A 24,729-nucleotide genomic window follows, 5' to 3' on the forward strand; every position below is an offset into this window, starting at 1 on the left:
GAGTTTTCACTGAGGGAAAGGTTTTGAGTTGCTCCATATGTGGTTTATTAGGCTCGTAGAAACGCTGTGTGAAATTTACGACCTGATTGTGTGCTACTTTCAACTAAGTTGAAGGAAAAAAACCAAAAACATTTCAATCTCTATCTCAGAGCTGCATCTGAAACCTTGGCAGCTCGGTGTTGCTAGGCTACCTTTGCAACGGCCAGAGTGTCTTTCCCAAGAATCACCTGTTTTGACAAGAAGAAACGTTCGACAACAACAGCAAATACCAGCAGCAACCAGTTGTTCCTGTGAGACATGTGCGAGAAGGTGATTTTCAAAATAGTGCTACAACGTAAACAGACCGATGTGAAACATTGGCACGGTGCAGCCAGTCGCCCTGCCAGGTATTTTGGGCCCAGTTTAGATCTATTAGACTGGACCCCACACCACCAGCCACGCCAACCCTGACAATGTAAATCTTGATAAAAATGTTTGAAAATAGCAGCTTGAAACTTTGGCAAATAGCTAATATATATATAGAATGTATCTATGGTATAATATATATACATACACACTCACACACACATTTATTCATATTTTATATGATGCCATATGTGTGAGAGTAATAATAATAATAATAGAAATTCCCACTGATCTCCTGCATTTATGTCGACTGATAAGTTGTTCACCGCAGGACTGTGACACGGGGATGAGGAGGCAGGGCTGCAAAGCCTGTCTTGGGCATTGGCCAGGGGCAGGAACTACTCATTTAACCTGAAAAGCCTCAAATATTTGCCTGCATTGATTAAATGTCAAATAAAACAGGAGTAAAAGGAAAATTTTTGTTAAGACTATTTCACTGTGTTCCCACACACTTTACACACTCTCCTAGTCACCCACATACTCTTACATGTGGACAATTTCACACACACACTCACTCATTCACACACATTCTCACTCTTACCTGTGGACAATTTCACCCACTCACTCATTCACACTCTTACCTGTGGAAAATTTCACTCACTCACTCACTCACTCACTCACTCACTCACTCACTCACTCACTCACTCACTCACTCACTCACTCACTCACTCACTCATACCTGTGGACAATTTCACACACTCACCTACACACTCATTCACACACTCTTACCTGTGGACAATTTCACACACTCACTCATTCATTCACACTCTTACCTGTGGACAACTTCACACACTCACTCACTCATTCATTCACACTTACATGTGGAAAATTTCACTCACTCACTCACTCACTCACTCACTCACTCACTCACTCACTCATACCCGTGGACAATTTCACACACTCACCCATTCATTCACACACTCTTACCTGTGGACAATTTCACACACTCACTCACTCATTCATTCACACTCTTACCTGTGGACAACTTCACACACACACTCACTCATTCACACACATTCTCACTCTTACCTGTGGACAATTTCACCCACTCACTCATTCACACTCTTACCTGTGGAAAATTTCACTCACTCACTCACTCACTCACTCACTCACTCACTCACTCACTCACTCACTCATACCTGTGGACAATTTCACACACTCACCTACACACTCATTCACACACTCTTACCTGTGGACAATTTCACACACTCACTCATTCATTCACACTCTTACCTGTGGACAACTTCACACACTCACTCACTCATTCATTCACACTTACATGTGGAAAATTTCACTCACTCACTCACTCACTCACTCATACCCGTGGACAATTTCACACACTCACCCATTCATTCACACACTCTTACCTGTGGACAATTTCACACACTCACTCACTCATTCATTCACACTCTTACCTGTGGACAACTTCACACACTCACTCACTCATTCATTTACACTTACATGTGGAAAATTTCACTCACTCACTCATTCACTCATACCCGTGGACAATTTCACACACTCACCCACTCACTCACTCATTCACTCATACCCGTGGACAATTTCACACACTCACCCATTCATTCACACACTCTTACCTGTGGACAATTTCACACACTCACTCACTCATTCATTCACACTCTTACCTGTGGACAACTTCACACACTCACCCATTCATTCACACACTCTTACCTGTGGACAATTTCACACACTCACTCACTCATTCATTCACACTCTTACCTGTGGACAACTTCACACACTCACTCACTCATTCATTTACACTTACATGTGGAAAATTTCACTCACTCACTCATTCACTCATACCCGTGGACAATTTCACACACTCACCCACTCACTCACTCATTCACTCATACCCGTGGACAATTTCACACACTCACCCACTCATTCACACACTCTTACCTATGGACAATTTCACACACTCACCCACTCATTCATTCACACACTCTTACCTGTGGACAATTTCATACACTCACCTACTCACTCACTCTTACCTGTGGACAATTTCACACACTCACTCACTCATTCATTCACACTCTTACCTGTGGACAATTTCACACACTCACTCACACCTGTTGACAATTTCACCCACTCTTACCTGTGGACAATTTCACACACTCACTCACTCACCTGTGGACAATTTCACATACTCATCCACTCACTCATTCACACAATCTTACCTGTGGACAATTTCACACCCTCCCCCAGAGGAAACCCACACAGACACATAGGGGAACACACCACACAATCACCCAGACACTCACACCTGTCAACAAGTTCACATAATGATATAGTTCCCCCACACACACACACACCTGTGGACAGTTTCACACACTCTTCCCTGTGAACAAATTCACACCCTCCCCCAGAGGAAACCCACACAGGCACAGAGGGGAACACACCACACTCATCACAGACCGGTGGTGAGCATCAACACTACCTTTTACAACCACCATGCTGCCTTGTTTTTCATTTAAAACATCACAATCAACAAAATTCCTTGGTGCCATTTGCAGGACTGCTTTGAAGTTCTGTGATCATCTGATTAAACCTAATACACTACAGTTAAAATTCACTGTTATTTTTAGTCATTGCTCGGATGTGTGTCACCTGCAGCCTTGGCATCAACTTCAAGCTGCTGCTCATGCCTTCCATGTCCATACAACTCCTGTGTTTTTTTTTGTACGGACCCCTGGTGTTTATTGATCCAGCCTCCACAGGTCCACTGGAGACGGAAGCTTTCATACCGTGATTGATTCAGGCACAAACAACTGGCATTAGTTTGTGCATCCGAGTGTTAAGGGTTGAAGCTGTTTTCACAGGAGTTCTACAGTTGTTGTGCGTGTGTGGGGGTTTCAGTTTGTTAGCAGTCTTACAGGGCAAGGACATTTGATTCACTGCACAGGTGTGCAGTCATAACAAGAGACATTCTGCATCTTAAAACCTGATCATTATACACTGAACGATCAAGGGATCAGGAACGTCTTTAAAGGTCAGGGCCACCACAGAGCAGGTATGATTTGGGTGGTGAATCATTGTCACGTCGCCGTGACACTGACGTGGTAGCGGTGTGTTAGTGTGTGTTGTGCTGGTACGAGTGGATCAGACACAGCAGTGCGGCTCGAGATTTTAAAGCCCTCAGTGTCACTGCTGGACCGAGAACTGTCCAACAAGCAAAAATATCCAGCCAGCAGTGTCTCTTGTGTCCACTGATGAAGGGCTAAAGGATGGCCAATACAAACTGAGTGGACAGTGTATGGACCCTGTTTAAAAACTCGAACAGCACTGTTGTGTCTGATCCACTCATACCAGCACAACACGCACTAACACACCACTGCCGTGTCTGTGTCACTGCAGCGCTGAGAATGAGCCACTACCCAAATCATACCTGGTCTGTGGTGTTAAGAAAGTACCCCAAGTGCCCAGAAATACCGTATACCATGTTAATATTTTGAAATAGTTTGACGGAATGAAAACAAGAGCAAAGAGAAACTAGGCAAACCTTGTTTAGACGGGCCGCCATTAGCCATATAGTCATTGTCAGAGGTTTTTCTGGCATTTCAAAAACAGGAAAGCCCAAAATACATCCTCCTGTCATTGGAAGGTCTGGAGAAGATTTGATGCTTCATATCAATGTCTTATTTGTTTACAATAATAACTAATAATAAACTATAAAAATAGTTTATCTTGTCAGTTGCTTTTTTGAACATTTCTAAAACCAAGCACCTTAGCATTTTATCAACCAAGTATTCTACACCTGATAAAGGAACAGGGCATCGTTGGGAACTAGATATTTATTACCGACTTACATTTCTATAAGGGTCTGACTGATAAAACGGTGCTGTAACAAATTCACAGCCTCGTTTATTTTGAGTAACATCTGGCTTTAATAATCCAGAGGTTTGGCCCGTTTTAGTGTAAAGTTAAACAAAAAGCTGTGCCGATGTAATTTACTCGCCAGAAAGTCAGTAACGGTGAGATGTGTCCGTGTATTCATGTCGTTATAGGGACAGACAAGATGACTTTCTGTTTGTTAAAATATAGAGTAGAAAACAAAAGGATGTGTCACAGAAACATTCTCCAAACATAAAGAAGACACTATCTATCAAGGCTAAAGAAAAACACTGAGCTGCACCACGGTGGATTGTGGACCTACAGCACTGAAGCGGCGCAAGTGCGTCCCCAATTCAGCTCTCAACTCTCTGACCCCTTGAACACGCATTATTTAGGTCCCAAAAAGAGACTGGGAAAAGAGGACCTCTGGTCACCTCCGAACATTTCCAAGTTTAATTCACAAACTGAATGTGAAATATGGCTGAACTAACTAGAGACGGTGTAGTGGCGCGCCCTTAAGGTCTCTCTGTGAAACACAGCTGAATTAACTGTTTCTACTCACGCATTAGGTGTCAGTCAGTTAGTCAGTAATGCCTCTACTAGGCCGGTCCAGCACGCGGTTCAGCAAAAGTTTAATATCATCCATCCCTGGTTCTGACATCTATTGTAAAGACTTGCCAGAAGACTACAGGCTGTTATGACAATTTAATCCTATAAACACCCTAACAATACCCTTGATTTCAAAAGAAACTGTAGATGAGGACACACACTGTATATAGAGCTGAGATAGAAACATGATGGGTAATTAGGAATTAGATATTGTTCTTTAAAGAAGACTTTTTATAGCGACTCTACATGGACCCAATGAGTTCTGTCATAGAATCTTTATTCACACACGCACACGCACACGCACACGCACACGCACACGCACACGCACACGCACACGCACACACACACGCACACACACACGCACACACACACACACACACACACACACACACACACACACACACACACACACACACACATTCAGCATTCAGGGAGGTCTCAGGTGGAGTAGCACTGTTACACCCTTTTGAGGAGGTCACATTACCACACTCCTGTAAACCATCATTCCTAAAACACCAGAGGAAAGACACACCCACTCTCTCATTCTCTCTCTTACACACACACACACAACAGAGGATATATGGACTTACAGACTAATTCACAGCGTGCCAGCTCTGGACGTTTGGGATTCCATAACAGAATTCCAGCACACTGGAAAAGAGAATCTGCTGATCACGCACTACTGGTATATAACAGTTCAATTCTAAATCATAAAATGTGAATGGATGAATTCTAAATTAGACACCAAAATGTGAACTATAAAGTGAACACAATTCTGGGGTCATGATTCAAAATTAAAACATGTCTTCACCCTAAAATGTAATCATTTACATTGTGGGGACCTGTGAGGACTGTAGAAGTAAAGTCCCCAAAATGTGTGTGTAAACAGGACCTGGTACTCCCAATATGATTTCTTCTTGACAGACGCGCACACACACACACACACACACACACAGGACCTTGCTTTTTAATGGCTCTGGGCACATTTCTCTGAGGAGGGTGATGCTGTGAAATCACATCAACAATGTTCATGTCATTAGTTTGTCAAGCTAATGTCAAACACTAGGACAGAAGTGTTAACATGAGGCAAATAAAGACAGTAAAACCACTAATGCTGATAACATCCAGTCAAAAGGTGCGATGTCAGTACAAACACACTCTCTCAAACACACACACACACACAGAGTCAGAATGACAGGAGCAGAATGAGTGATAAATCAGCATGAAAGCAAAAGGACAGTTGTCACATCATATCCTCTGCTGTCCAATCAGGGGTCAGTGACACAGTGACAAGAGACTAGAGGACAGTGCTGGCCAGTGACGCTCCATAATGAACAGACTCCACACTCTGTTCTTTGCAGAGACACACAGCTTATACAGTCACACACTCTGCTTCTGCTTAAAGCTATATACGTTACAGTTCTATGAAATACGTTGGGCTCCCCTGGTCAAACAACGTTTTTAATAACAACAATATAATTAGGTAAATTTAACATAATGAAGAAATACCCTTTAGACAAATGTATGCAGTGTTGTATGTTTGGATACTAGCAACAAATATTACTCATGATGTAGACTCCATGAACTCCCAATAGGTTTTCATTGCTCATGGCATTTTGAAACTATAACCTGCGAGCTAGCGCGCTAACTAAGGGCACAGAGTATACACAATTTGACCCGTTTGAGTGGAGGCACAAAGCTGACAAAATGAACTGTGGTGTCGCCTCGCTTCGTTGTAAGTGTGTTGTTTTAGCATGAAAGGCTGTTTTATTTTATATTAGGGTGTTTTATATTTAAATCACTTTTAGGCTTCATTTGCACAGAGACTTTTATGTTGAAGAGTCTGAATGTGGTGGAGTGGGGAGAGCACTGTGTTTACTGCTGGAGCCTGAATGTGGTGGAGTGTTGCCTTTATCGATAATCATATTTATCCAAAAAATATCCAAATCTCTAAATTAAAAACCGAATACATACTCACTGAACAAATATCCGAATACCCAAATATTTGGGGCCAGCCCTACTACCAACGTGTGTTTTTGGACTGTGGGAGGAAACCCATGTGGACACAGGGAGAACACACCACACTCCTCACAGACAGTCACCCGGAGCGGGACTTGAACCCACAACCTCCAGGTCCCTGGAGCTGTGTGACTGCGACACTACCTGCTGCACCCCCGTGCTGCCCCCAGTGCTGTATAATGTGCCAAACACGATCACTGGCTGAACTATTGCTTGAATGGATGATTGAACTCTACTTATGCTATGATTAACAATGCTAGATATAGGCCTCGTAAGATGTGAGATATGTTCTTATGGGCAATATGCCTGAAAACATTTATATTCAAGTGAGTATTCACATTCTACAATTGCTTCCTGCTATTCACTGACCACTTTTCTGAAGTATTCTTTTGAAGCATTCACATTACACACTATTGAGTCTCCTTGGCTTTAAAAGATAAAAATTCCAAGTCTGTTTCTATGCTTCGTACATAAAAACGTATATATATTATCCAGATAGTCTTTTTCTTCTAAGACTAGGACCTTTTTCAGTAGTCAAGGTTAAACAACAAAAGACCAAGTGAACAACAACAGTAAACGCTGCAGCCAAACCACAGGAGAACTGTCAGCTTGAAATGCAACACTTTGAGACAGTGCACTTTGATGTTGCACAAAACAGAGAGGGGTACAGTTATACAGTGCTATGGAAGTTGATAACATATGCCCATATGTCCAAACATTTGTAGATACACAACAGAAATAGTAAACCTAGCCAATTTAAAGTGCCTTTAGTTGGAACAATGATGATCAATAGAACACACAAAGCTTGTACAATCACCATAGAATATATAACATATGAAGCAGACGCATGGTATCCAGTGGTCATAAGCTAAAGAGGCATAATGCCCATCAATTCTGAGTTGTGTAGCTGTGAATGTGTCCTATGTGGATTGATGAAGTACTGTCCAATACATTTGGGCTGAGTTGAAGTGGCGTTTGTGATCCAAAACTAACTACCCCATGTCAACGCATGTCTTCACTTAAACTATTACGGCTGAATGCTATCAACTCCCCATAGAAATGTTGAAACACTAGTGTAAAATCTTTCTAAAAAGGTAGAGGAGGATTGCAACAGCATAATGGGAAAAACTTTGTTTAAATTCATTATTATGTCCATAGACACAGAGGAAAAGTGTTAGTGCCACACAGCTCCACTGTGTCACGCTAAGGTAGGGTGACCAGATCTGAGATGGTGAAAAAGAGGACACAGCTCGCTAGGTCTCGCCCCTCGCTGCCGTTGTATGCTTAGCTGAACCTATGTGTGCTCTTAGATCTCTTACACCTTTATTTTTGCTACACAAAACATGGGAATTTCTTTTTTAATTAATCCGAGAACTTACATTTACGTTTCAGCACAGCTGCTCGAGATGAGGGTAGGTACATGAGCTTTGCCTAAGGTAAACTGCCGTGCAGACTGACCAATTAAATGTTTACAGAGAAGGTTATCGACCAATAACAGTAGCGCTACAGTCAGACCGTCCAATCAAAAAATTTTAGGCTACTTCACCACGCCCCCTTCTCACTCAAGCGAACCAATCAGAGTAGGGGAGGGCGGGACTAGATTGTGAACGAAACGCTTCTCAAAATTCCATGTAAGCTCTAGAAAAACAAAATTCCGGACGTTTGTGAAATTCCGTCCGGACATTTTTTTAAGTCTAAAAAAAAGGACATGTCCGGGTAAAAGAGGACATCTGGTCACCCTACGCTAAGGACATGAGAGAATGGAGTTGCAGAAGCGTTTGCTGAGGTGGATGAACAAAGTTTAATAGAGACAAACAAACCAACAAATAACAGAGCAAAAACACTAAAATAGTTTAACAACTGACATTACCACAAGACATTTGGTAGACTAACCAAGACGTGTCACAAAGAATGATCACATGACCAGGGGAACACAAGGGCAGGAAGATCACATGACCAGGGAAAAAAAAAAACAAGACACAGGGAACAGAGCCGATCACGTTAGGGTCTCAGGGTCCTCACTTGGATCAGTGCAAACTTGTTGCACCCTGTGTTTTAATTTAACTTAACTGTATTAATTTAATAATAATTTAATATTCATAATTGGAAAATTCTTTGAGCTTTGATTAAATCTCCTCTCAGATCTGCTGCATACATTCATCATTAATGGCAACACTCAGTGGAAACCTAAACACACACACACACACACACACACACACACACTTTCTACTTTGATTAACACAGACTATGCTGACATCAAAGGCCAGCCTGTGCACACATTTTCCATATATAAAGACTAAAATCACATATCATTAAATCCTGGACAATTTACTGACCATTAAAATCTATTACATGAAAGATTATAACATTTATAATCCAGTTAATGACCATTTTATTGCATTAAGATCCATTAAATGAGTCACTAGTAGCTCATCTGTTTATAATTTGACATTTATGTACAGTTTGGCTCTTGTGGTGAGTTTATTACATCTGTTAATTACTATTACTGCAGGCCTGGTCAACAGCAAAGTTCATATTTCAATATAAGAGTCCTGATACTTTGGGCTTAAGTTAGCTGGCTAACTGAGAAATCCTGCTTTGTGGAATACACCCCTGCTCATCCAACATCTCTCTTGAGTTTAAGAGATTAATAGCCATTATTTTTACTTGTCCTCTCTCAGATTTTGAAAATATTCCAGTCAAAACAAATACAAAAACGGCTGCATCGTCATGCCAGTCCAGTAGGGGGCCATAGTACCTCTTTAAGAGAGACATCAAAACACCATAAAGCATGAGAGAAACCCAGAGGTTTAATCCCAAACCACACCATACCCCTTATGTAGTGCACTGAAATGACTAAATATAGATCTTAATAATGCATTATATTTGTAATACGTCATTTATATGTATTGATATGTGGGAATCTGAGATCTAGTGTTATCTGAACGTGTACATTGTGGTTTTATGACTTATGCAAATCGTTCTACAGGGAGTGAGGAAATGTTTTAATTTCACACAGATTTTGTTTCCGAAAAGATGTGTTTCCCACGTCCACTCGAAAAAACTGACAGCAGTGTTTCCAAAAATCTTCACTTTCTAGAGTGTTTTTGAAACCCTCATATTCAGTGACCTAAAATGCTGTTTTTGTGTGGACAGGAGGCCAACACCAACAAAAACCTTTATTTTTTAGAAATATCGGTATCCGTTTTGACGAGGTCTTAGAAAGGTCATGTGACATTAATGATGTTTATTACTTCTGGATAATAACAGCCAAGCCAACTCATCCCAAACACGGTTAGATGGTGTGACATCACTTCAGAAGATCCCTGTGATTGGTGGTTTTGCTTTAGCAAACTATTGGCAGTGGGCACGGTAACCTTAGACTCATTTATGGTTGCTCTAGAGCAGTGGTTCTACTGTGGTACGTGAAGCAGCAAGAGGTGGTATATGACCTTGAAAAATGTACTACTTAAGCAATTTATTCATAACTGAAAATGTGTAAATTACGTTTTTCATGGTTTTCATAATTACTCCCCAATGAATTCCATTTGTGTTGTAGAAAATTACAACGTGCTACACATACACAGTAGTTGATAATGGCTGTAAGGGCCTCCGTTCCTCTGCTTTTTTTCCAGGGAGGGAACATGATTCCCCATTTTTTGGAGAAATCTGTGTAAAGAAAGCCCAGTTTCAGCAGCTTATTGGACAAAAGCAAAGGCTAGAGACAGACGTAAGCAATTTGGATTTTATTGTAAAAATGGCAACACAAAAACGAGAAAAACAAGCCGAGACCAAGCCCAAGAAACACTCCGAAGCCCAGAAGGACTAAATCCAGAGGCAAAAATACAGAAAAACTAAGCGAGAATTCTGTACACGTGAAAACAAAATAGAAGAAAACACTCGGCTGAAGGAAAACGTGGCCGTTCTTCGCATCATTACATCATTCGCAACCTAAAACAAGGTTTAACACAGCACCGCCCCTCCTTCACCTACTGCCCCAAGCGCAGCGTTGCCTTCAGCTGTAGCTGTTTAAAGCGCATAACTGATATTACATTGACTTCTTTTCATTTACTTCTTTCAAAACGCTTATTGCCCATAAATTTTATATGTTCTCATAAACGTATAACTGTGTTTAAAATATTCAGTTTAGGCCTATAGTTATTTGTATTCTCTCTGTAATTTTTAGTAATTATTTTAGATAATTAAGCTGTGTTAAGCTGCAAATTTCAAGTAAATAAAAAGCAACAAAACAATTTAAGCAAGATTTTGCCTTATGCCCCCGGAACAGAGGAAGAACCAGGGCCCACATGTTTCTGTGGTAAAAATCATAGGTGGTACTTGGAGGTTTTGGTTTGGTAATGGGTGGTACTTGGGTCTAAAACTTTTGAGAACCACTGCTCTAGAGGGTTCGGTTGCATGTGGAGTCTGTGAAGGACTTAAAAGCTGTGTGTGCACAAGTGAACATCTGTGTCAGCAATGGCTGCTCTTTAAAAAGAACTGAAGTCACTGCTTCCAAGAGGGGTTTATACATTTTAGAGGAGTCTATAAACTTTTGGACAGATCGCCTACTTGTTTAACCCTACGTGCAGCGCTGTTAATACATGTTTCCCTCCAAGTAATTGGGTTCTTCCTGCTGTGCAGAAAAAGTAAAGCTGATTTACTCCGAGAGGAACTAAAAACATATGGAGTCATTATAGTGGACGCAGGCAGTAATGAGGCAGATGAACTGACCAATGTGCTGGTCACTCGCCTAGAAGTCTAGCAGCGTTGGAGGAAACGAGAGAGAGAGAGAGAGCGAGAGAGAGAGGGAGAGAGGGAGAGGCTGAGTAATCACTGCTCTCAGATCAGAGAAGCTAACCACACACACATACACACACACCGCAGGCACTGACTGAAGCCTCACACTGATCAAAGCTCCCCAGTGGCGGTCACCTACATAATCCTCCCCTCATCTATTACACACACACAACATACACACACACACACACACACACAACACACATACACACATAAATTCTTATTCCTCTCTCCCTTTCTCTCTTTTTATGCACAACCAAATATTTCCTGCTCTCTTTACATCCCTATCTTTTTCTCACACTGCTTTTTCCTCTTTATCTTTTTATTTTCCTTCCTTTGTCTCTCGTTTTCTCCATATCTTTTGCCTCTAAATCTCTGACCATTTTCTCTGTTTTTATCTGCTCATGTCCATTCACTATGGTCTCTTTCTCTCTGTGTCACTCTCCCATTTCTTTTCTGTAATGCTCTCTTCACCTTCTCTGGATTTCTCTTTATTTTTCTACCTTTTTTTTTTTACTAATCTCTGCTTATTTCTCTCTTTATATCCTTTCTCTCTCTTTCTGTCTCTCTCTCTCTCCCCCTCTCTCTCTCTTGCATGTGAAGTCAGCTTCAGTCCAGATATTGCCCTTCTCTGAGCACAAAACATCAAAACATCTGAGCATTGGCGGTTAGTAGACGAAGCAATCAAAACCAAGCATAAATCTGTAAGAACACATCCATACACGCTCCACACACACACACACACACACCAAATGGTAGTCTTCACTGTTAATGAGTTAAGCTCTAAAGCTGACCCATCTAAACAGCCCATCTCCTCTCTCTTTCCTCACATCGTGTCTGGCTAACTCCGCTCACACAGAAATAAATGTAAGAAGTTATTTTTCAGCTCAGTGATCCATAAATATAGTAGATTACACACACTCTCTCACACACAGTTTCAGAATTGACAGCACTTCCTTTATTATCTTTTTGCCCTTGCACTGATTTAAACTTTCTTGCTGTTGCTCGTTTCTATTCATCGCTCTTAAACATGGAGAAAACATAAACACTGTTTTAAAAGGACTACACGTCATACTCTCTTCACAAAACAAATGGAAAAGCTTATGAAATTCACACCACTGTTATTAGAAAAAAATACATTGTATAATCATTTCTTTTCTTTCATTTTTAGAAGAAGGTTTTCTTGGAACTGGCTTATAACTCACCCTCACTCATACTCACACACTCACAGTAGGGAACAGCGCCACAAGAAGTGCCATTTCTCACATACTCACTCATCAAAACTATTACTGGCGACACCATAGAAACCCTCCGCATGATGAACTAACCAATAAAGATTTCCCAAAATTATTGGGTTTCAAACTTTTCTAACAGACTGCCTCTGTAAGTTAAGATGGTCATATATACATTACAATACTACCATCAAAGAGTCTGGCTACATAATTTGTATAGTATTGGAGCTGCACAGTTCATGTTCATTGCCCTCTAGTCCATCAGTGGTCAGAGAACACTGCCCACAGGAGAGTTAGCCTATTTTATTTGGTGAAATACTCTCAGTTCAGAAGTGACACTGAGGTATTTAAACTCTAGCTTTGCTACTGTGTCTGATCCACTCATACCAGCATCACACCACCACCACATCAGTGTCATTGCAGCTGAGAGTGATCCACCACTCAAAACATGCTGGTCCTGTGGGGGACCTGACAACTGAAAAACAGTGAAGAGATGTAACAAAATACACAAAGCAACAAATGGACTAGAATGTGTAATTGTAGAACTACAATGTACTCGTGTAAGGTCAGTGGAGCTGAGAGAATGGAAAATGACTGTAGAAACAAGCATGTGGCTTTAATCCTATGCCAGAAAAAGTTATGGTTTACGGCACCAATAAGGCAATAAGGGATAGATTTTGCTTAAAATATATCTGCACAACAGTAAGTCTCAAAGTATTTTCCAAATACTACTACGACCAAGCTTTTAGATTAAATAACAACCAACTGGAAGACATTCGAATCTTCAGCCCGTTCATAACTTTTAAAACAGCGCGTTTTTCTTTTGGGATCTACTCGTGGACAGTCTATGGATAATATAACAGAAATGAAATGTGAAAGGAAGTTGAATGAGGTGATATTTCTCGCAAATGGGAGACGTTTTATGAGGTAAATAAAGTGTTTACCTTCAAGCGAATGAGCCTCTAGGGTGAGCGCGAGCCACGCCAACGCGTGCAGCAGCAGAGCGCAAGTCCCCGCGCACCGCCGGCTGCCCATGTTAACCGGCGATGGAGCGACGAGCGCGAGCTCTCCTTATTATACACACACACGCACACACACACACACACTCCGAGGATGAGACAGGATGCTAGAGACTTCCGGCAACACGATAAAAACCCCTCAAATACGAAGGGGCGTGGCCGCGCGAGCCTCCAGAGAGATAAATAAGTAAAATGTGAAAAACGAGGATAAAACACACACACTAAACTAACTTTTAAAACGGCGACATTTTCCGGTGAAAAGGGTGTGAGCGTGCGCCGTTTGTACTGAGGGTCCGGTCCCGGCCAGTGAATGAAACGTCGCGCGCTTGGAACAGCGGAGTGAGCGCACGCCGTCCAATTACAAGTCAGGGGGGTTAGCACAGAGCTAACAAGAGAGAAATAAATCTGTGGTAAAACTCACTGAGGCAGTGACTCAGAAAAGCATTTCTGTTTTCTCTCCAGCCAGTGATGGCTTCAGGTATTAGGTTTTGGTTCATGAAATATGGAGGGACTATAGACCCCCGCCATTGAAAATCAAGGGTTTAACATGTCCGTGTGGTGTTTACATGTTAGAGGACATATGACTAGTGCAGCAAGCCGTCATGCCATGGCTGAGCATTTCCACTTTGAAAATGCAACGTTTAAAATACACTAACAGTCAAATTTATACAGAAAGTGTTTCTGATGTCATAAAGCAATTCTGCTCACTTGTGGGGCGGGGCTTTCAAGCTGCAGGCGAGTGGTGGGACAGTGGGGAAAGAGGAATGGATTTTTTTTTTTTTTTCAAATATCTGTCCATATTTAACAAAGGTGAAGGAGTTATATCTAAACCTCCTTTAAGGCATTAGGGACTTGTTTCTTGGAAACAATTTTTAAATAATGCATGTTGATGAACTGAGATGACCTGATGTACAGAATCCGTGCTTAAAGCAACTTTAGGCAGCATTTTTACTTTAAAAGTACAACTTCAAAATCATGCAGTGCTCCACTGACCTGTAATAAAGAGAATAGTGGTTGCTACTCCAGGTTCTGCACTGCAGAAACTGCGCAGTGTGACTATTTGAGGCGGGCTGGAAACTATATACAAGTTGGACAAACAAATCAGATGGACATTGAACGGTGTTTCAATATTCCAGCAGTACTGCTGTGTCTGATCCACTACTATCAACGCAACACACACCAACACACCGCCACTATGTCAACGTCACTGCAACACTGACATCGATCCACCACCTAACTAATACCTACTTTTTGGTGTTCCTGACCATTGAAGACCAGGGGAATATCTTGACTAATGAAGTATGCAGAGCAACAGATGGAATACATTCTGTAAATATAGAAGTAAAGTGAATTTAAATTAAGCTGATATAAGGGGAAATGGGTGTAGAAACGAGGTTGTTTTAAAGACATGGCTGATCTGTGTGTATTGTTTAAGGGGGCTTTATATATAAAACTCAAAATAACAGGTAACACTTTGATCCACTTCACTGCACTAACAGCTTCTCATATTCTGTGAAGCCTTAAGAGGAAATTCCTGTGAGAATTTGATGGCACTCTGCCATCAGAACATTAATGAGCCCTGCTGAAAGTAAACAGCCCAAACTAAGCTGGTCCATGCTGGTTCATATTAGCCTGGGGTTGGTTTAGCTGATCATCCCACATAGGCACAGCTCGGGATTAAACATATTAGACTGGCTAGCGTAAGATTATAAATAAAATATGGTCAATAGGTAAAAAAGAAAATCTAAACAATAAGCTGTCAACATTAACATGTTAATGCAGGTGGAATTTTAACACATTATTTATATTTTTTCTAATGCTAATTAATAATTTTATTACATTTGTCCACAACTTTCTCTTTTTTTAGTTTAGTGACATATTAGCAGCTTTTTACTGATGTGAACACAGCATTGCTGCTGCTGAGTTAGAAAGGTAGATTAGCGCTATAGCATTTATATTCTCTTCTGTAAACTGAAACTTACACAGCAAATTAAGAGATTCCAATTCAAAAGTCATCAAAGCTACACTGAGATATCATAATAATGTTATAATAACATAATAATTGTTTCCTCTCACTAATTTGTCATCACATATATCTCCCTCAAAAAATACAAAGTGTTAACCTTTAAACTTAATTATTGTGATTAATTATTTAATTGTTAGACACTAATATCTCATTGTGTTGATCTTACATTGATACTTTTATTTTACATTTAAATATCCATTACTAAAATCTTAAGTCTTATGAAGGGAAAATGTGATTAGTCATGATTAATGGCAGCAAATTTTGTAATTAATTAAGTTAATATTTTTAATCTATTGACAGCCGTAAACTGAGCCAAACCAAATTATGCATTTTGTGCATTATACCCTTAGTTCTTGAGGAGTTATAAAGTTGTTTGGTTATCTAGGTCAGTGGCTCTCAACCCACTTTTAGTCTCTGAAGTTGTTGCTTAGGTTAGAGTTTCCCAACCCTGGTCCTGGAGGCTCACTTGCCGACATATTTGAGTTCTTTCCCTGCATCAACACACCCAGTTCAGCACACTAAGGGCTTTTTAATAAGCTGGGCTGGGTCTCCCAAAGGCTTCATAATATTAAGACCATCCTTAAATGGTAATGAAAGCATCACAGGGCCCTGATAAGATGGAGCAGGTGTGTTGGGGAGGTGGAAACACAAAAATGCCTCCAGGACCTGGCTTTGGAAACATATGCTTAGGTAGACCTAAACAGCATAATTCAGATGATTTTCTAGGTACTCGGGATGAAGCCAGAGGTGCAGAAATGGTCTGAGAAACCAGGGATACCAACACCAGGTGAGGTTTGGTTAATAACTATCCAATGACCTTTTATACTGTTTGACACATTTTATTAAAGGGCCTTACTGTGGCCACATCAAGGTACATTACAATAATTAGACCTCAGGTTCAATCCCTGCCTCGGGTCATTGTCAGGGAGGAGTGTGCGGCGTTCTCCTGGTGTCTGTGTGGGTTTCCTCTGGGTGCTTTCCTTCCAGTCTAAATCCAGGAAGGCTCTGGTTTCATAATGAAGTATATGCAGAAGATGAATGAATGCGTGAATGAATGAACAAACTAATTACATGATGTGATTTCACGGAGTGTAATAGGAATACTTGCCTAAGCACAATGAAAACGGCAAGTGATGAAACTGGACAATGAAATTACAGCGTATTTTAGATCACAAAATACTTTGTGTAAAAAAAACACAGTATAAAAACAACACAACACATAGGAACTTTTTTCCCTGTTTTTGGCTCATGTCAAAATGGCTGAGACGTAATGTGCAGCAGAGTCAGACTTTTTTTCTATATAGGTCTTTGGGCTCACTGCAGTTGACCCTAGAGCCTGAAGGACTTGCAAACAGTTTCTTTACCTCCATTTCCTGCAAGTCCAAAAGTTTTCAACAAAGTCCCGCAGGCACTTTCTGTCGGAAACAACAACTGTGGAATCCTAACTGTTAAACTCGGACCTTCCCTGTTGTGGAGAAGGGTCACAAATCTTTGCTCTGTCATCACGTCATTCCTGTCATTCCTGGTCAGTGAACCCTGTGACAAGAACTTTCTCTCATGCTGCCATTCTCTCCCCACTTCTATTACCCCAGAATCCTGTGTTCCGGACCAAAAAGCCTGACACCTCCAGGGCATCAGCAGAGCTGCACAGCAGAAGATATGTCCTTCCCTGCTCTACCATGCATCAAATAACATTTTACTTCTACCACGAGGGCAATTTACTGGAACAGGCCATGAGAAGAAGGAGCGGATATTATCAGATTCATATTCTAATAGGCCACAGTCGTACACAGTGGCGTTAGAACAAGACAGACGAGTCTGCAGAAGTGGAGGTGGTAATTTTTGATGTGGCATTTACTGGATTTCGCTCAGAGCAAACTGAAACAAATCATATTCGGCTCACATGCTGTTTACAAAAGAGCATACAAAATGTGTTTAATGCAAAAGCACACAGCTTATAGGCATGGAAAAATACTAAATACCCTTAAGTTCTCAAAAACAAAACAAAAAAACAACAAAAAACAAAATGAGTGTCTGGCGTTACACTATATGTAAAGTTTATAGTCACCCGCTTGTTCATTTCTTAAAGGAAGAATTCCTGGTGATTGACCTCTGGCCTAGGTCTGGCCATTATATATATGTTTTTTTTTTCATTCATTTATTGTCTGTGAGTGCTTTTCCAGTTCATGGTCGCGGTGGGTCCGTGAATCCAGAGCCTACCTGGAATCACAGGGCGCAAGGCTTGAACACACCCTGGAGGGGGCGCCAGTCTCTCACAGGGCAACACTCACACAGACACACCTAGGGACACTTTTGAGTCGCCAAACCACCTCCCAACATGTTTTTGGACCGTGGGAGGAAACCAGAGCACCTGGAGGAAACCCATGCCGACACAGGGAGAACACACCAAACTGCTCACAGACAGTCACCCGGAGCGGCACTTTAACCCACAACCTCAAGGTCCCCGGAGCTGTGTGACTGCGACACTAGTTGCAGCGCCAAATATCAGGTAACTATAATTAAAACATTCAAATACTTGTGCTAGTGATGTTGTCTCCATGTGTTTGATGTGCAAGAAATTATTAGGACTTTTGACCCTTACTTGCAGCAGCGACAGTTTTTGAAATTCACGGAATGATTCTGCCCAGATTTTGTAATGTTTCTGTGAGGATTTGATGGTCAAGTTTTAATCATTTGAATCAAGACGGTCACTGAATCAATTCCAACACTCCAGAGAACACAGATGAGTGTGAATGTGTGGTGCCTTGTGTTGGACTCGCACCCTGTCCAGGAATAAAAATGAGTTTCTGCCAGTAAGCAAAAGCTAAGTGCTAGGTGTTTCAAAAAGCCCCCTTGCACCTCCTAGTTTTCCCACACACACTGTATAAAGAGAGAATTAGAGGAATACATTTCTAATGAAGAACATTCCACAACCTTGCAATGTGACAATGAACAGTACCACTTTATAGACTCACGCCAAGCACATTCACATCAGCCCAATCCTCTCTTTCTGCGCTAGCAATGCTTTCAAAAGTGAGAGTGAATGCATTTTTTCAGTATTTTTAATTAAATATACAGTGCTGTGATGTGCTACATGACTTGTTCAGTTTTCCCTTTTTTTGAGGGCTCATGTGGTATTTGATGAGATTTACATTGTCAGGTTACAGTGAGACATTGTTTACACAGTCTCAAGAGATCCAAATAAATCTGTCCAAATTCCACATACACCACATCCTGCTTGACATCAACTTAAAAACACCACATATTGAACAGTACTGTCTTAAAAACACACCAATGTGTCCTCAATACCAGCTCTAAAATACCACATTTTGCTCTATATATTAAACACCACTTGTCACCTTTAAAACACCACATATTTCTTAATATCTCCTTAAAACACCAAAATACTGTTTGATATAGCCTTACAATCACCACACCCTGCTCAAAAATACAATAAAACATCATATTTGGTTCTATACTTGCAATAAATCATCACACTCTGCTTGATACACAGAATACAGTAAAACAGGAGGTGAAAAGCACAGCCAACGCTAAGCAAAATTAAAAATGCAGGGTTTGCTTTTGAGGAGGAAGTGTTTGAGATTGATGGTCAGCTCCATGTTGCGCAATCCTTTTTCAACCATGCAAATATAGTTTATCACTGGTTGACACAGATATCATTCATTCATTCATTGTCTGTAACGCTTATCCCATTCAGGGTTGCGGTGGGTCTGTAGCCTACCCGAAATCATTGGGCGCAAGGCAGGAACACACCCTGGAGGGGGCGCCAGTCCTTCACAGGGCGACAGACACTTTTGAGTCACCAATTCACCTACCAACGTGTGTTTTTGGACCTTGGGAGGAAACATACCAAAACCCCTTTAGAGACAGTCAACCGGAGCGGGACTTGAACCCACAACCTCAAATCCCACTGATATAATTTGTGAATAAATGGACAAGTCATTAAGAGTGCTTTAATGTGAAATGCCCCATTCTAGACAGACCTAGAGATTCCGAAATGTTCACATTGGTGGTGATAGGAACCAGATTTGTAAAGATTATTTAAAGGCTAAATTATAATTTATCACCACCATATTGTAGATATGTTGTTGCAAATGAGTAAAAGAGTTCCAAAGTATTTTTTATTTATTTATTTTTTAATTTCTTAGACTCATCACATTTGTATTTCACACAAAAAACACCAGTGGACAGAAAGCTTCTGTGGTCATTTTGCATAGTAAATGATACACTTGTACTGTAGTTCATATAACCACTGAAAAAGGAAAATCTGACCTGAAATATCTAAAGATTCAAAACTGCAAAAACCATCAAAAATCCAATTCCCATTTCATGATATACACTATTTGTCAGGGACAAAATGAACTAGATTTTTATTATAACAGCACTGTTCTTACAAATCCAGGTTTCCCCCAAACAGAAACATGAAAGAGAAGTAGAGTGCTCGGAACATAATGTAAATGAATGAGATTTTACAATAGTTTAGTACCTTTCATTTAGGTCGATCCACTATGAATTTGCACACCATTTAAAGGCTGACATTTTCAAAGGGTATTGAAAAAAAAAAACCCAACCACAGCATTGAGCACTGAAATGGTTGGGATAATATTCTCATTTTCATTCTGGGCATATTTAAAGCCGACTGATGACAAGAATCTCTCATATCAGCCTAGTCTTCATTTTCTGAGTCTGAATTGTGTTCGATAAAGTGAAATCATTGGTTTATACTTTTGATAAAGTTCTATCACGACATGAATACTAGATGAGAAGCAATGTTCTCAGAAAGAGTGTTAATTACACATTTACCCATAACGATATGTTAGTCTGATTCTGAGCACACTAAATGAAGGGAGAGAATTTCTTAATTTCCCAGGTTAGACTGAGCATGCACTGTGTTCAATAGTCCTCTATAAGAACTGTATAATCAATTCTCATAATACTGAGTCTGTAAAATTGTCCATTATATGGAGTGCCAGGCCTGCAGTTTCATAATGCCTGCTATGATGGTGAAGCAATGAAGAAATGCTTTGGAATGAATTTATGAAAGTTTTTTTTAACTCCTCCGGGATATTGAAATTATAGAATAGTCATAATTCAATGAAGATGTAAATGAACCTCTTCGGAATGGGGTGGTGAAACTCAGCTGCTTTCACATCTTGACTGGAACTCATCTTTCCACACAAAGTGTCTTGTAAGCACCTTTTTTTTATTTCAGATGTCCCGGATAGAGACCACATCAGTGAAACAACAGAGTGGGATATTGATTTTAAAACTGGGGGTCAATAACAATGACCAATGACTAAAATCTATTTTGTCTGATATTGCTATCTCATTAACCAAAATAAACTAAATTATATTAATTTCAAATGATAATCAACATATGAAGTGCGATGAGCATTAAATGGGTTACAATTTCAAAGATGGACTCATCTTCGTGGATTAACTAAATAAGGCAATAGATACTGTTAATATTTATATATTTAGACATTAGCAGCCATGCTAATATTACACTTGGTACAATAAGTGAGCTAGCAAATCACTTACTCTATCTAATGCTTACCCTTAAATTATGATATTACATGTTAAATTAATCTGAAACATTTCTAATTTGTCAGGAATGTACTGGTTCAAATATTCTTTCAATACCATGTTTGAAGACAGTAACTCGATTATCTAGGGTGACCAGATCTGAGATGGTGTCTCGCCCCTCGCTGCCGTTGTATTCTTAGCTGAACCTATGTGAGCTTTTAGGTCCTTTACACCTTTATTTGCTACAATTAATTAATCCGAGAATTTACATTTACGTTTCGGCATAGATGCTCGAGATGAGGGTAGGTACATGAGCTTTGCCTGACGTAAACAAGGACTACTGACGTGCAGACTGACCAATTAAATGTTTACAGAGAAGGTTATCGACCAATAACGATAGCTCTACAGTCAGACCGTGCAATCAGAAGATTTTAGGCTACTTCACCACGCCCACTTCTCACTCAAGTGAACCAATCGGAGTAGGGGAGTGCGGGACTAGTTTGTGAACAAAACGCTTCTCGAAGTTCTATGTAAGCTCTAGAAAAACAAAATCCCGGACGTTTGTGAAATCCCGCCCGGACATTTTTTTAGTCTAAGAAAGAGGACATGCCCAGGTGAAAGAGGACGTCTGGTCACCCTAGATATAACCTTCTAATTGGTCACATAATACCAACAATATTGTGTTTCAAGCCATGTCTGAGAAAGGGCTGCACTGATCTCAGCTGTGGCCTGTAAAGTCCTTGGGAGTCTTTGGTTCATTGCTGCAGGCGAGGAAACAATGAAGGACAGGCATCATGAGCAGACAGCGCTCAGTCACTGTTTCTCTGTAAAATCTGGTCCAGTAGTTTCTGTGAAAAGAGACAAACATATAGAAACTTTATACTGATGTGTGACATCTACTCTCAGAAGTGGCAATATTAACCATAGTTTACCTATAATTCCCTGTGTGCGTTCCATTGGGTGGTTATTTCCTGAAGGCCAATGATAACCTGCTATCTGTCCACCCACTGCACTGCGCTATCACTTCTCTTCCCCCTGAGTCTGGAGCTCGTTTTATTTTCTGGTTGGGCTCCCCATTATTGTTTATCTGCTGCCAGCCACAGCGCTTAATAAAAGAGTAAACAGCATATCTCAAAGAAGATAACAGCAAAAAACCCTCTTCTCATTGATATTCCATGTTGTTTAAGAAAGCGTACTATTTGTACTGTCAACCTTTGTTGTCACTTTCAAGGAAACGTTGAAGGAATTAAAGATCTGCTCATGAATTCATTGTGGTTTAGGTCTGAATTCTACACTTTTATGAAAGGCACATGATTTTGTTGATGCTATCTGAGATATATATATATATATATTCACTGAAAATGATCATGAAGTTGGACCTACATACATGCCCCGATATCAATAATACTACTATCCCACTTAGTATTTAACATCAAAATTAACATCAATATATAAAAGTCAAAAATACTACTAGATGTTCATTTTTGGACTCCAAAATACTATTTTAAACACCAAAACACATTTTAACATCATTCCTCTGATTAAACAAAACATGATGAGCTCTAAACAAGCTCATGCTCACTCAAACCAACACAGTTCCTCCAAGAGTACAGAAATCCTCCTGCATCATTTCTACAGTGATAGGATACATGGAGCACACAGAAAACTCTGATTCTACTCTGATTTATCAGCGCAGCATGAATGTGCACACTGTGGGTCTCCTCTATCAACAGATAAATCAAAACTGATTAAAAAATATATTAATTCAATTTGCCAGTCAGTTTATATCCTACTGTGCAACTTTATAGTCAGTGGTAATCATAATAAATTGGATTATATCATTCAGGTTAGTAAATAGAAGAAAAAAATAATTTTGTTTTTGTTTTTCTGACACTAAACAGAAAAAATAAACATAGTCAAAACAAAAAATAAACATGTAATTATGCCGTATTATATATATCAAAATAACAAAGAGAAAAACAAGCTCTCTTGACTTCTAAGGGTTAAATGCAGTCTGAATTGGTATTGAGGCAAGCTGGGAGATCAATACACATCAAGCTTTTATTACCAAGTGCAAGCAATTTCCTGTACATTGAAATACATTAACGTACTGAATACACCACAAGGAATGGCTCTATTCCTCAGTCTAAAGAGAACAGGGTCTGTATCAACATTTTTGATCCTTTTTAGAGTCCAAAAGTATCAGTCATCTCAGAAGCAGGGAGTAGGTTCCCCTCCTGCTGCTCCATAACCATATTCAGATATGAAAGACATGCAGTGATCATAGACTCTGAAGAGTCTGATACGCCCCCAGATCTCTCATTCCTGTCACCCCCCTGTCGGCCCTCTTCCCACTGATGTGAAGACTCCCCTCCCCACCTCTCTCTTGCTTGCTCTCCTGCCTGAGTGATCAAGCATCCATCACTGTCAAGCTGAGGTGTAGCTCTGATAGCGGAGCTTCAGGGAAGACAGTGTGTCTGACTTTACATCATAGATCTTGACCCTCTAAGGGCCCTCCAACTATTAAAACAACAGGCCTACGCATGCCGAGCCCCCTTTTACGCCAAGCCCCCAAAGCCCTCGCTTTTTGGGCATGCACGGAGCAACCCTGCCAGTAAATGCATCATATGAAGCCACGGATAACAGCCCGATAGTGTCAACACAGAGAGCAAAGGGAATAATGTCTACACACTCCACCTCAGAGGATGCACCCCCCAGTCTGAGGGAAGTGTCAATCATTAAAGAGAACAAAAGGAATGCATGAATAAATCACTGCGTGTGGTGGAATTAAGAGCTTCAAAGTCTGGTACGCCGGGGGGAGCCATACAGAGGGCAACACTGACCTCTGCTGGTGATACAAGAAAATGGCGCTTGGGACTATTTTATGATACACTACATGGAGAAAACAACTGGGACAGCTACATATTACACCCACAGTTTTTAACGACATCTAATTTTAAATCCATGGGGATTTACATGGAGTTGATGTCCCCTTGGAGCTATGACAGCTTCCACACTTCTGCAAAGGCTTTCCACAAGATTTGGAGTGTGTCTGTGAGAATCATCATTGATCATACTTCCAGAAGAGCATTTGCAAGGTAAACCACTGGTGTTGGACAAGAGCGCCAACTGATGTTGGTCTGGTTTGCAATGTCCAGTCTAGTTCATCACAAAGGTGTGTGATGGGGTTAATGACTGGGTTCTGTGCAGGCCCCTCAAGTTCCTC

The 24,729-nt window shown here is 40.6% G+C and overlaps 1 protein-coding gene across 2 annotated transcripts in view; it reads right to left on the reverse strand.

Moving 5' to 3' along the window:
- Positions 1 to 13,991, reverse strand: part of adam12b (ADAM metallopeptidase domain 12b) — a 150,547-nt gene extending 136,556 nt beyond the window's left edge. For both annotated transcript variants that reach the window (XM_066673641.1, XM_066673632.1), the window contains exon 1: positions 13,856 to 13,991. In XM_066673641.1, coding sequence (XP_066529738.1) covers positions 13,856 to 13,946 — 91 coding nt within the window. In that variant the 5' untranslated portion in view covers positions 13,947 to 13,991. The remainder of the gene's footprint in view (positions 1 to 13,855) is intronic.
- Between the last annotated feature and the right edge of the window lie 10,738 nt (positions 13,992 to 24,729).

This window comes from Hoplias malabaricus, chromosome 1 (assembly GCF_029633855.1).
Source record: "Hoplias malabaricus isolate fHopMal1 chromosome 1, fHopMal1.hap1, whole genome shotgun sequence".
Taxonomy (NCBI): domain Eukaryota; kingdom Metazoa; phylum Chordata; class Actinopteri; order Characiformes; family Erythrinidae; genus Hoplias; species Hoplias malabaricus.